This window comes from Protopterus annectens, chromosome 9.part0, assembly GCF_019279795.1.
Source record: "Protopterus annectens isolate FY-2018-M chromosome 9.part0, PAN1.0, whole genome shotgun sequence".
In the NCBI taxonomy this organism is placed as follows: domain Eukaryota; kingdom Metazoa; phylum Chordata; order Ceratodontiformes; family Protopteridae; genus Protopterus; species Protopterus annectens.
Genome location: NC_056743.1, coordinates 1,756,949,694 through 1,756,964,652, shown reverse-complemented (window position 1 = coordinate 1,756,964,652; position 14,959 = coordinate 1,756,949,694). Strand labels below are relative to the sequence as shown.

Here is a 14,959-nt window from a genome sequence, read left to right as displayed (position 1 = left end):
CATGTCTATTATGCCCATGTCGTACAGTCATCAAGACAAGAGAAAGTGCAACCCTAAGAAGAACACAAAACACTACTCCTGGACTAGACTATTTTCACCACAGCTTACTGAAGTGACTGAGAAATTGACATTAGCGCATTGTTCTAGCCAGGAAGAGTTGCAAAGTCCCCAAAATGAAATTGTCTGACTGTGATTCACACGTATCCTGATCTTGGCTGTGTTCCATCAAGTTCTGCAGTTTCAAGATGTATTGGTGACACTCCATCAGACTACAATGAACTACTGCGTGTGTCTTCAGAACAAACAATGATTATGAATTTAAAAATGTTATGAATATAGTGTGCCATATGGAAATAAACACAATTAGGTCAAGAACAACTAGAAAAACATCTTATTATATGGGATAATTTACAAAATTTGTTAAAAAAATTCTAATTTCAATAGCATGGTAGTTTAGTTTAATTAATTGATCTGATTGTAGTGGATGTCTTTGTAAATACTTTAGTTGTTTTGTTGAATATTATAATAATATCTATTTTTAATTACTCATATAAAATTGTTATGATATTTCTCTTATATGTTAAAACAATAAACCTGTTTTGAAAAAAAAAAAAAAAAAAAAAAAAGAACAAACAATGATTGTAATATAATATGCTAGTGAATGTTCTACCTATGGCAGAGCTATTAAAAAGTAGTTGAACAGATTGGCTATATCACATGCTATGAAACCAAAGACTGAATCATAACACTACTGTAAATATTAAGCTTAAGGGAATGTTGTAATCTGCAATACAGTGTTTCTTTAATATTGCCATAAAGCTAATGCATCTGGGATGTCATGGATCCATTCTTGCTTAAGTAGTTGCTTAAGTAGTTGCTGCCATTAAACTAAAAGGTATTGTTTATTGTTTCTTACTTCCAGCTCCTGTGTGTCCATATGGTCTGTGCTTGGGGTACCTATGAAGTAAACCTGAACTCTATTTGTCTGACAGGAAGATAGTTCCTTCCATGCTTTAATGTAACTAAAATGTGACTTGGATGTTTCTCACCTTCTTCGTCATATTTGTGCTGACCAGTTTCTTCAATGCAACCTCATGTTGGATTTATATGAAATCCCTCAATTATAAGTTTAGAACCCCCCCCCCTTGTTCTTAACATCTTTTTACCAATTACATTTCATTTTTTGAGGGCTCAGAAAAAGATTTACACAACAAGATGTTTTTTGCCATATAAATCTTTTGAGTATCTAAAGTTGCAAGATTTCTGTGAAGAAACAGAAAATCCCTCTACGCAGATGAAACAAAAAGGCTCCACTGAAGCTTGTTTAGAAAAATGATAAGGAATATAAATCAAAGAAGATAATGATTAAAATATGCAAGTTGCCTCTCCATGAATTCTTAAATGCAGCAAGTTGGTGTACTCTCGTTCTACGAATATAGAGAGAAGAACCTGTTACAAAATGAAGGGCAAAAATGTGTTATGAAGGAAAACTGATTACATTGAGAGAGAATTTTCAAATGAATAGAAAAAATATTTCAAAGTATGTCAGCCTTCATACCCCCAATTGTCATTCTGGGGCAGAACAATTACAAAATAATGTTAAGCACTTACAGTGGCACAGGGACATCCAAACTCTGTAAGAGATCAAAGTATGGTTACATTTGTTTTCAGCGTCTGATCAAATCAGTCATTTAAGATGGACTTATTGCAAAACTCATTGTTTGGTACTGATGTCTAGTACTGTATAATTCTCAGCATAATGTGGTCTGACTGCTGAGATAACTGAAAATTTTACATACCACAAAAATGAAAACCAGAACTTCTTAACATATCACCTGTAAAAGTTGTTACTGTTGAAAGATCAAATAAAACCAGTATGTGGGATCGAGGACAAAAACCACAACCAAACACAAAAGGCCAATGAGGCGGTGGAAATCACAATAAGGTCCAATGATAAGAAACAAACCAGAACCTTGAAATAGGCATACAAACACTTTAATAAAATAAAAATATAACAAGTGTAGAAAATCTGATCAAGCACTTTTGTCCATTCACAAAGGACTTCTTCAGAACCATTCATTATTAACAAAACATAATCTTAAATAGCAATAAAAGCATCATGTGGTACAATTAATCATTATGATCTTAAAGAGAAAGGAACAAGTTAAAACATTATAAAATCATAGCTTTCTTCTTAAGTATTGGCAATATGGAAGTTTGTTCATTAATACTTGGTGCCCTTGTGGCATTTAACCTTAATTGCCACTTTAATTCACACACGTCCACTTTATTTTCTCAATACCCACCCTTTTCATCTCTTCTAACTTTTTCCAATATGCCAAAAATAAATTTACTGCCCTGACAACAATATTTCATATGTTTAAAAAGGGCATTATTCGCATCGCCATTCTTTTCGTAAATTCGTTTACAAAGATGTCTGATGGTTTTACCAATATAAAAATAATTACGGTTCATACAGATCACAATGTAAACTAATCCCAATGTACCACAATCACCTGTGTCCAACCAAACACATTGTGGAGGTTCACCAACAAACACACAGATCCTCCTGTCGAAAACACATTTTTCACTAGTCTAAAAAGATTGACCTGGCTGATATTTTAATAGAACTTAAACTATTTACGAGGAAACTGACTCTCCAGTTATTTTTAAAGACAGTTATAAAGATTACAGTTTGAAACAAAATATTAAAATATGGAAAAGAGCTTGTTTAATCCACCTATACACCCAACAATAACTAACTATGAGAGGCACATTTAAAATATTCACCAGCATTTTCAAACTTCAAATGAAAAATTTTATAATCTTAGCAGGGAAGACATGGTTTTGTTAAAAGAGTTGTGACATAATGACTCTTTACGTGTAATGAAACCAGAAAAAGGGGGAGATATGGTGATGGTAAATAAGTAGGATTGTGATTGTGACATGTTGACAATTTTATATGATGTAGACAAGTATGAAATAGTGTCCATTAATCAAATTAATATTGCACAAAAGAAGGTGCAGGTATTTTTGGAAGATCCTCTTTACCAAGGGGTTATCAATGAAGTTGTTTACATATTCTTAGTTAATGAACATCCAACTACATCTTCAGTATTTGGAATATCTAAAGTACATAAAAATGTTAACAAACCACCTTATAGGATAATTGTAGCAGCTGAAACAGTATGACATATCTTCTTGCTTTACTTGTAGACAGGTTGATTCAAAATACCATTAACCCTATAGAATACATATTGAAAGACTCCTGGGATTTTCTAAGGAAAGTCAAGCAAGATTTTTACACTGGTGAAGTGGGATTTTCTAGAATAGATGTAGTTGATTTTTTTTTGTCCATCCCACACAACGAAGGCTTAGAGCTCTTTGGTAAGGCAGTTTAAGAATTAACCTTGAATGCTGCATTAACAAATTTTGAGGTAGAATATATGAAAGTTATTTAAAAAAAAAAAACAACTATATGATGTTTGGAAATTAATTTTTTCGACACCTTAAGGGAGTGGCCATGGGTGCCAATTGTGCCCCTATCTATGCTAATTTAGTTATGTATGCATGGGAGAAAAAATACATTTTCACATTAGGTTTTTGCCAATACTGGCATATTTACTTAAGATTTTTAGACAATATTTTTATCTTATGGAAAAAGAACTGATGAGAAGAGGGATGAATTTGTTCAGTTGATTAGCAACAACAATTCTTTTTTAAGATTCACTTACAATCATTTTGATGATTTTGCTGATTATTTGGATGTTACAATCTTTAAGAATAGGAAAGAACAAAAATTTGGTTCTAAACTGTACAGGAAACCGACCTTTTACAATAGTTATTTGGACTTTAGAAGTCAACACCCCATATATTAAAAAGAATATAGTGAAGGGTCAAATGGTTAGAGCAGCAAGAATGTGTTCTGATATCTTCCTGTTTAAGTTAGAATTGGGAAATCTAATTACTATGTTTTTAGAAAGAGGATATCCAGAATGGTTATTGTTTGAAATTGGGGGATGTGAATGGGGTACACGGTACACTCCCCTATTAGGTTCGAGAGATTATGTAGTTGACAATGATGGGAATTTAAATGAGTCCTTTTCAAACTCTGTGGTTATCCAGTTTGGGGGAATCAGTGCAGCTCTAAAAAAATTATGATCAAAAACTGGGTAATGTTTAGGGGTAATGTTGAGATTATGGATACCCTGGGTCCAAAATCTAACTTTGTTTTTAAAACAGGTCAGAATTTGAAACTTTAGAGCACCCTATAACATCAAACAACAGGGATAGGAAGGACACCAAAAATGTGATGTGTGTAAATACTGCAGTTACATTTTACATGGAAAAAGTGTGTTTGCTGGTGAATCTCCACAATGTGTTTGGTTGGACACAGGTAATTTTGGTACCTTGGAATTAGTTTACATTGCAATCTGTATGAACTGTAATTATTGTTATATTAGTAAAGCCATCAGAAGTCTTCTAAAATGAATTTACAAACATTTGTATGCTATTAAGAATTGTGATGAGAATAATGCCCTTTTTAAACATACAAAATATTTTTGTCAGGGCAATAAATTTCTTTTTTGCATATTGAAAAAAGTTAGAAGAGATGAAAAGGGTGGGTATCAAGAAAATAAAGTGGACGAGTGTGAATTAAAGTGACAATTGAGGTTAAATGCCACAATGGCACCAGGTATTAATGAACACACTTCCATAGTACCAATACGTAAGAAGAAAGCTATGATTTCATAATATTTTAACTTGTTTCTTTCTCTTTAAGATCATAATGATTAAGTGAATCACATGATGCTTTTATTGCTATTTAAGATAATGTTTTGTTAATGATTAATGATTCTGAAGAAGTCCTATGTGTATGGACGAAAGTGCTTGACCATTTTTCTACACTTGTTATATTTTTTATTTTATTAAAGTGTTTGTGCGCTTATTTTGTGGTTCTGGTTTGTTTCTCATCATTGGACCTTATTGAGATTTCCACCACCACTGCTGAAAGATCATTTATATTTAAAATGATGTAATCAGACAAACACCACACTACAATTTAATGTAAAACAGCAGCTTTGTCATCATGCCAGAACAATTTGATGACTAAAATCAACTGTTCTTTTGCCAGTTTCCTACATTTCATTCTAACATCCTTCTAAACCAAACCTTTCCAAAAGGTTAGTACCGTCATATTTTTAACCTTTCTTTGCACAGCAAGCCAGTGCTGTTCCAGTACATTCATGAAGTAAAACAGGCAACAGAGTCTGAGCTTAGCTAATGTTTCCCAAAGTAGATTTAAGTTCAGAATCTGAGGGCTACGAATTATGGTTACTCAGACGTGACTTTTTCCAAGTTTAAATTTTATTTTTGAAAGAATAATAACTTACTGGTTGACTTCTTTACTGACAGAAACATTGCTTTGGTGAAGTATAAAGAAAACTTCTTAAGACAAATAAAACCAAACACCCAAGGGTAAAACTAAACAAAAAAAAAATTTTGGATTATGCTCAGGGCAAGCTTTTAATAATGCATCACTGGAAAATTTCAAACTATAACTGTGCTGAAATGCATTTTTTTTTACCAATTATTCAGTACAACTGTGAACCATTTCTGGATCATTGTAACATTTAAACAGATGTTTAAAAAATGTAGTCCATCTCTAGTAATCAGGTTAAAATCAAATAAGGACTAATATTTTCCCAACCAGCTTTAACTTAAAACGAATGTCCTAATTTTGGCAATGTGTTGCATTTCATCCAGTATTTAGGTTTTAAATGAGACTATAGGGACACAGCAGCACTGAAAATGCTGAAACTGGCTGTTTGCAGTACATTGGCAAGGACAATATCTCCCTATTAAAACCTTATCAAACTGCAATTATAGGCATATACTGCCTATTGTTGAAATGCTGAACTAGTTATGAGTCTAACTCTAAATCAGAACTGCCAGCATGTTTGCACACAGATGGTAAGATTTCCATTTTGTTGCACTTACGATTTTCTTAGTTGTACTGTGTAGGTAGTGACCTCCCTATGACCCATACAAGCTCCTTGGACAGTATTTAAAAGCAAAAGGAATGACGGAAAAAGCTATGAGCAGCAAGCTGTACCATAAAATTAATTCATAAAGGCAAATGCAATCCATTCAAAGGCCTTCTATTTCATAATACTCTGAGGGAATACTGCAGCACACTGCATCTGCAAATACATTTCACTTTACAGATGTCATAACCCTTCATATGTAATTTGTGTAGCACTTCAGTCACCCAAAAGATCTCCTGGTAAATACCAATACATTTCCAGTAAAAGGTGTATGTACTAGATGTAATGCCAGCTTGGCTACATCATGTCCTCCCCTACCCCATCTCTGCAAGTGTCCCTCCCCTGATCAGGTTTTGACATCCATGCAGTTTCTTTAGGCAGTAAGAAAAGTCGCATGTAGAAGGTGGAAAGAGTGATTTCTAGCAGGAGCACCCGCTCTGCTGTTGAGGTGGTTTTTCAGATAAGGTGGCTCCCTTGTTGTTGCTGACCAGGGATGGGCTGGCATCCAAGCTCTCATTCATCTTCTCACAGATCATGCCCACTAGGTGCTCAAATGTCTGTTTCACATTAATATTATCCTTGGCACTTGCTTCAAAGAAATCGAAACCTGTGGGGACAGCACAAAAACAACAGATAAGGCATAGCTCCAGATGAAATATTTTTCTTAGTGCCATGTATTTTCTTTTTAAAACAGAAATATATCACTGGGTACTTTATCAGATGAACTGGTAGTACTGTAAGGCTCAAAGTATGCTTCTATGTCTGACAGCAAACAGGAATAAATATACCAAACCTACAAAAATCTTAAAATGCATGGTGTCCACTGCAGAGCTTACTATACCTCAAAAGACTGGGTTCAAATAGTGGGCCAGGAAAGGGCAGAAGTCAGAGACGGAGAATGTCTTGCCACTGGCAAACCGAGGGAGATGGTGGATATCCTACTACAGGAGTGTCTTCTGAGAGAGGGTGGAGCACTGCAATTGCACACAGGGGTATCATGAGGGGTGTAAGCCTAACAAAGGTACTCATATATTCTGGCTGAGCATAGCAAGTGAATTTAAATGCCAATCCCTTCAGATTTCTTTCTATACCAAAAGCAAGGAGGAATAAATTGATCAATCAAAGGCAAGTTTGAAAGACCGGGAGGCAAAACAGTTGCAAAAACATATTTGCTGAAAAGCAAGTTTTTGAAAGGTATATGCTTTCAAAATAATAGTTATTTTCATTGTAACATTAATGTAATCTCAGAATATGAATGTTTATGGAGGAGGTGTATGTCCCTTAACAATGGACATCTGTTTTGTCTACTTCCTGGGACCAGTACTCTTCAACGTTTTTATTAATGACTTCCACAAAGTCTATCAACAAGGTAAAATTATACAAATAAGCTGACGACTCATCAGTAATCTCTACTTCAAACAGTTTCTCTGACCTCCTCACAGTTATTCGAAATGCTTTTACAGGGATTGAATCGTGGCTAAAACAATTCACAACTGCTACTAAACGCCAAAAAAAAAACTTCTGTTATTTTCTTCAAAACCACCAGATATAGACTTCAAAATCTTATCTAAAGATGGAACTGAAATAGAAATAGTAAAATCTGCCAAACTACTAGGCATTACAGTTGATGACAAACTCACCTTTGAAACACACATTCTCAGTGCAATAAAGAAAACACACTTTAAAGTTGGCAAACTTTATCATCATAAACGTTACATGGACAAAAACACCAAAACAAAACTGGCAAGCACCTTACTCATCCCTGCTCTATTTTATGGTAGTGCCCATCTTTACTAACCTTCACTCATCCCTCAGTAATAAACTTCATTCTTGTTACTATAAAATAGCTAAATTCGCCTCAGGAAAGCCTAACTGCTCACACCACTGCCAAGCAATCTCTGAACTGAACTGGTTGGATTTCCCAAACTATCTTTGCTATACCTAACTAATGCTAGCCCATAAACTAATTTATTAACCAAATACCTGCCCAGCACTCTCATCAATACTACAATCTTATACCCCTTCACGTACCCTAAGATTCTCCAACAAACAAGCTACAACAGAATGGCATTAAATGTACTGATCCCAAGGATATTGCAAATATCCTGGCAGATCGATTTAGTGCCAACTTCACCCGCCTCTCACCCCCTACAGGGCCTATTTCAATACCAAAAGATTGCCAAATTCTGGTAATCACGGCCACACAGGTAGAAACCATACTCTCCAAAGCTAAGAATACAGCATCCATGAGGCCGGATGACATCCCGGGCTGTGAACTACATGAACTACAAAATGAACTGGCACCTCACCTAAGTGTCATGTTTAATCATAGCCTCACCTCAGGCTTCATGCCCACTGAGTGGCACACAGCTGCAGTTATCCCACTCAACAAGGGGGGGATCCACCTTGGATCCCAGGAACTACCGTCCCATCAGTCTGACAAGCCTGATCTGCAAGGGCAAGGAACTTATAAACAAAGACATTGACAACCTTTATACACTGGACCCCACCCAGTTTGGGTTCGTGAAGGACCAATCTTGTCTCCTGAACTTGACTGACTTCTTCAAATCAGTCTCCAGAGCTGTGGATGAGGGTAAGGCAGTCCACACAGCATATCTGGACCTCACCAAGGCCTTTAACACCATCCCCCACTCTGGAATTATAGATAAACTTACGAAGCTGGGCATAAATCCCTACATCACTCAAGGGGTTGCCAACAGGCTTACTGACAGAACCCAGACTGTAAAAGTAACTGACTCCAAATCCAGCTCCAGACAAGTGACAAGTGGAGTACCTCAGGGTTCAGTCCTGGGACCGCTCTTGTTTGGCATCTACTTCTCTGAAGTACAGGCCAACACTAAGGGACTCTGGATAACAAAGTTTGCAGATGACTGCAAACTGGGAGCCATTACTGAATCCCCAAATGATGTGGATATTCTACAAAAGGGCCTTACAGAAACAGATGCTTGGTGCCAGAGCCATGGGCTCAAGCTTAATGCCAAGAAATGTATAGTCATCCCCTTTGGGAAAAAACATGTACCCATGAATTACCACATAGGTCGCAGTACACTAAACACCGAAAGTGTGATGAGAGACTTAGGGACACAGGTGGACAGTGGTCTCACCTTCGATAACCACATCGCCACAAAAGTCAGGAAATCCTTCTATGTGGCACGCCTCATCACTAAGGGCTTTTCATCCAGAAAAAAGGAGGTCATTGTTCCACTGTACTCATCCCTCATTAGACCCATTATAGAGTACAACGTCTCGTTTGGTATGTACCTCACAAGACATCTGCAACAGCTGGAAAGGCTACAGAAATACCTCACTAAAAGAATCACAAGCCTAAAGCAGATGCCATTTGCTAACCGTCTAAAAAAACTCCAGCTATACTCTGTGGCATATCGTCTACTCAGAGGTGATCTCTGCTTAACATACAAGGCCATGTCAAACCCTGAGCTGTTGGACATGCTCCACTTAAAGAAATCCCAATCCCTCAGAGACGCATGTTCCAGGGATTTAAACCTTGTCATCCAATGAACAAAACATGCTGGAGGGATAGGTTCCTGACCCAGGGACTCCCCAGACTCTGGAATAGACTGCCCACACATGTCAAGCAGAGCGCCTCTTTAGCCCTCTTCAAAAGGAACCTTGACGATTGGATGGGAGATAGGAAATTCACGTCTCACGTCAGTCGCCCTGCTAGACAGGGGTCCAGGGAAATAAATATTGTGGGAAGAAATATCCGGGGAATTGTTATGGCTAGGCTTGTATAGTCCCTAGGGCCAACAGCCTAGTACCAACCTATGAACCTATAAATTGTTGGACAGTGCTTGTTCTCCCATAGCATTGCTAAAGAATGGAACTCCTTTCCCTCCCATATTATCCAAATAGACTGTATAAAGACATATAAAGTGGCATTAAAAACTTACTTCCTACATACCCTCATATGCCAATGCAAATCAAACAAACTACCATAAAACCTTCATTACTTATTTCTAACCTAGTTCCATAGATCAAAATAACTTTTACCCTGGTAGCAACACAGCTCTATTACCACTATAACTGTTCGGCAAGAATTGCCATTTTTTTCATGCAATGCCAGAAAGAAACAACTCAAGCTTTGTACTACACTACCAACTGTTATCTAAGTTTATACAAGTTCTGATACATACTGATAAGTTTTATATCGACGTTTATCACTTTTTTGTTTATTTTTGCATATTTCCACTTTTGAAAAAATTTTTTTCAAAGTGTCTATATTTTTATTTGACTGTATTAATTGTGAAGCTTTTCTCTCCAGGCCTTCACTGAAAATGGGTTCCTTACCCAGTGGACTTTCCCGGTCAACAAATGACAATAAATAAATAATACATAAATATTCTATACATGTTCTAGACCTTTTTGTTGCCACATCAGTCATTCTGTATAGCATGAGTTGAGGTGCATCATACCTTTAGCTTTCTGTGATCCTGGCATTTTCATTTCATGTCTCGACCGAAAACACAGTACATTTCATTAATTAAGCAAAGGTTTCAGTCTCAATTTGCATTCTCTACAATCTTCTGTAAGTGTAACAGAGGCACATAAGGACTATATATATTAAAAGTAAGTGATAATGCCCGACTTGGGTGGTGCTACAGGAAAATAACAGACTGCCCAGGGGTGTTGTGAGCCATTTGATGTACTTCTCCAAACTATGATTTGATCTACTGAAAATGCTTCCCTATAGCATAGCACTGGCATGCATTGTGCAGACATTTACACGTAACAGCTCTAAAACATAATGCGCATCAAGTCTAAAACAAACACACAACTACATGCTGGTGTCAGAAAGATTTTCTCATTGGGGACTGCAGCCTTCTGTAACTCTAACATTTAAATTCTTGCTCTGAGCTACTTAACTTGGAGGTGGGCTAAATAGACTTTATGCTGTTTTAATAAGTACCAGGTCTGAACAGCTTAGGAATAAGGATAACTATTGAGAATGGCAGATCCTGGCTAAGCTAACAACAGCACTAGTTAAGGGTTTAAATACATCTTTATTCAACAACTGGTGAGCATTTTTCATTGGAGCAGGGAGTGCAGAAGGCATTGTTTTCATATAATAGAGCACCATCGGCTACAATAGGGGGAAGATACTGAAAATGGGGAAGGAGGGATGGTGATGATGAAAATTATGTGTTAATATTGGAGAGTATTCTGAATGTAATATGATGTACTTTTTTTGGTATGAAAATATGGCAAAGCAAGGAAATTACATAATAAAATGATTGTGTCATATGGTAAGAGTGATGCTAGAATGGCAGGATGTGATGTACCAAAACCATTGACAGTTCTATACACCCGCATTTATTATAGCAATAACCCACGCTTGGGTGTGGATAATGCTGGATTTACCCACGGTTGGTGTGGTTTGGTCACGAGGGCGAAGTGGGTTATTGCTATTATACAATGACATTATTTAAGAAAAAAAAATTACTTATCTTAAATAATGGCATTGTATAATGCCTCTTTGCTGCCCTTCCGCAGCTGCCTGGTATTCTGTGACAGTTCTGATGTACTGCGCATGAGTATGCCTACGCAGTACATCAGAGCTGTGGGCAAAAGCAACGGAGAAAGCAAGATCTCTGTTGCTTTTTACAAACTGTCTCACTATGTTAAACTCGTTTAACATAGCGAGACAGTGTGAAGCAATGGAGATCTTGCGTTCTCCATTGCTGTAAAAAAGAGTTATAGTAATGGAAAAAGTCCGGGCGACCGGACCTTTTTCCATTACTATAACTCTGATTTACAACATGCACGCTGACTAATCAGTGTGCACATTTTTGAATATTAATGGGGGGGTTGTTGTATAATTGATATTTTATATGACATGAGTATGGGGTGTGTGAAAAATATTAACATTTTTAAGCCAGCATGCAGTGAAGAATATAAGAGAACAGACGTTCATCACTCAGAACTGTTCAAGGGAAGATCAAGAAAAAGAATCTCCTCCTCTCTCTATGTCTCTCTCTCTCTCTCTCTCTCTCTCTCTCATGAGTCACAGCCAACTTCTATAGTGACCTCATGGACAGCCACCACTAACTGAGGAATTTACAAAGCACAAGAGGAAACGTAAGTAGGTTGCTAGGTCTTACTTTCGTATCACACACGTGCACTCACTCCTACAATTTAGAAAAATCCTCATAGACTGAAAAATGGGTAAATCAGAGTTGCTTTATGAGTAGTATTTTATTTTCATTAGTAATGAATACAGTAGCCGGAAATGAGGAATATATATTCCTAAAGATAACTTTATGTCAAGACAAGATAAACTTGGCCTTAGTAATATCTTATGTTAATTATAGTGTAAATAAAAGGAATTAAAGTGTGGATTATAGACTTAATAAAATAAACAAAGGTGAAGCTGATGTACCCAGGCCTGACATTAAATACAGATGAGAACAAAGGACTATGTGAAGTAGTTAAAACAGGAGATACTTAGTTTAACATGACAAAAGTAATGGGAAGAAAGTTACAGAAGTGCTGTTGGAAAAAATGAAGAAATATTGGATAAAATCTGTTGGAAAAAAGTTAAGAAACATTAGGATACTGTGGAAAGCTTTAAGTTATCTTTTACAAAAAGAGCATCTAATAAATTATGCGATGTTGGGAAAGCTACGTTACACAGAAGGAAAGAAGAAGTTGTTATGAAGATGCAAGGAAGAATGGAAGAAACTGAGGGTAGGAACATTTGCAGTTTCTTTACAGCCACAGAGAAGAGCACCAGTGGTAAGAATAAAATGTAAAAGTGATGTCAGTATGAGCAGGCATGACATGGGCATACTATTATGCCACAAAGGTTTGACATCAAAGACAGAAGAACATTAATTCATTTGGAGTCTGAGAATTGTTGTGAAATGACATTCAAAAGATTTAACTTGATGTAAAAATGTTATGACTGAGACTGAAAAAAGAAATAACAGTAGCACCGTGGAAAGATTAGTTATGTGAGAAAAGAAATGTGTGGACGGGGGTGGGGGGGGGGGTTGGGAAGTGGATGTTACGGATGTGAAAATTCAACATATTTCAGATACAGTAATGATGAATGGTAAGAGAGGATTGGTTAGTTACCGAGGCCAACCCAAAGTGTGTTATTTCTTTGGGGACAGAAATTATTTAGTATAAGACTGTAATAAACAATAATGTGGGGAGAGGGGACATAACAAAAAATGTTTTTTTTTTGTAGAAAATGAAAAGACTTTGGACACTTCCAGTTTGTGTGTCCCTTATTAGAAAATAAGAAAGGAGATGAAGAGGAAAGGTGAAAAGAAAGATGAACAGTAGAAAGTATTACTACAAGAGATGTTGAAATAGAAGGTGGGATATGTGGGACTGGAATACTGAAGAAAAGCTAAGCAATGAAGAGGTAGTTAGATAAAAAGTAGTTCAAAATGAGGTTATTAATACACAAGAAGATAAAAGATTTGCAATTTTAGAAAGTGAAGAGGGAGAGGGAGAATGGAGACAGGAGAAGAACAAGACCGTGAAAAATCAGTTGGTAGGAGACGTAGGAGTAGCACAAGAAAATAAGATCTGAATGTAAAACACTTACAGAAACTGGATGGTAAAGGAATGTTAGCATTAGAAATTACATATGAGGTTTGGTGGTGATGGAATGGTGTAAAAATATAAACAGATGATCGATCTGAAGTTGTTGTCTTCATTTGTTCTTCAACCTGTGGGTTACCGTATCTGGCACGGATCGAACGGCTGCATACCCAGCATCTTGATCCGAGCTCCAGTCTCCTCCTGTACTCATAATGCCTCTGTCTCATTCCTTCCCCCAGATCTTGTTTGCCTCACTTCATGCTTTCATCTCGATCCACTGCTCCAAGCTTCTGTTTACGTAAGATTATCTTATTCCCCCTTTTTTTGCTAAATTTTCTCTTTTAAAGTTCACCTGTCGATTTTTCCTTCCCTACTTTACCATGTGTTCATGTCAGTTTAAAAGAAAAATATTCCCTTTCCTTTTCCCCTTCTTTAAGTGTGTGTGTGTGCCTGTGTGTGTGGGGGGGCTTTTTGTTGGGTTTCTTGCCATGTCTGAGGTCCGAAACCCAGGTTTCAAAAGTGCACGGAGTGTGGCCATAAGTTCTCCCCAGCCAATGGCCACACTCTGTGCGTGGTATACCTGGGGACAATAAGTTAATTTTAAAAAGGTTCCTTCTCTCTCTTTCTGCCAAGGCACAGGCCTCTTCTGCCTCAGTCTCTTCTGCTGTCTCCGCCCTGGCCTCTGGGACTCAACCTCCCACCAAGAGGCACGGGGACAGAGATGAGACTGCTAAGCACAGGGATAGGCCTAAGAAGTGATCTCTGGATTGCTCGGGTCCGCCGGGCCCTCTTCCCTAAGTTAGGTTTGTCCCAAGGTCAGGGTCCCCCCAGCTCCATTCTCCCCAGTTTTCCCTGGAGCCATAGGAGCTTCAGTCCTGGTAGCCTGTGCAGGCTTCCCCTTACCATCACTCCAGGCTGGTGTCGGTGGCCTCCTTCATCTCATTCCACCTGCAGCCTTTCAGAAGCAGGGATGGACAGGATGATGCAGAAGTTTATCCACACCCAGATCCAGTCGCAAGTGTTGCCTGTCCACTCTCCCTCTGGAGTTGGGGGCATGGAATCTGTGTTCATCTCTATATCTCCTACTCCAATCTGGCCCCCAGTTTTGAAACCCTTGGATCTGAGGACACTCAGTGTCAAGGGGTTGGCTCCGATGGTACTTTGTACCTTGATGCTGGTTACTGCCCTGAGCAGATTGGATCTGACTGGCTTGGATCCATCTGGGTCTCAGAGCCATAGCCTTGGTGCTGGATCCAAGGGGATGGTGTGAACTCCAAGCCTTTCAGAGCAGAGCCTTCCCCTAGGCATCTCAGCCCCTA

At 37.7% G+C, this 14,959-nt stretch overlaps 1 protein-coding gene across 1 annotated transcript in view; it reads right to left on the bottom strand.

Annotated features, from left to right (window-relative positions):
• Positions 1 to 5,345: 5,345 nt before the first annotated feature.
• Positions 5,346 to 14,959, bottom strand: part of RAB3D (RAB3D, member RAS oncogene family) — a 676,954-nt gene continuing 667,340 nt past the window's right edge. The window contains exon 5 of the mRNA XM_044084606.1: positions 5,346 to 6,654. Coding sequence (XP_043940541.1) covers positions 6,467 to 6,654 — 188 coding nt within the window. The 3' untranslated portion in view covers positions 5,346 to 6,466. The remainder of the gene's footprint in view (positions 6,655 to 14,959) is intronic.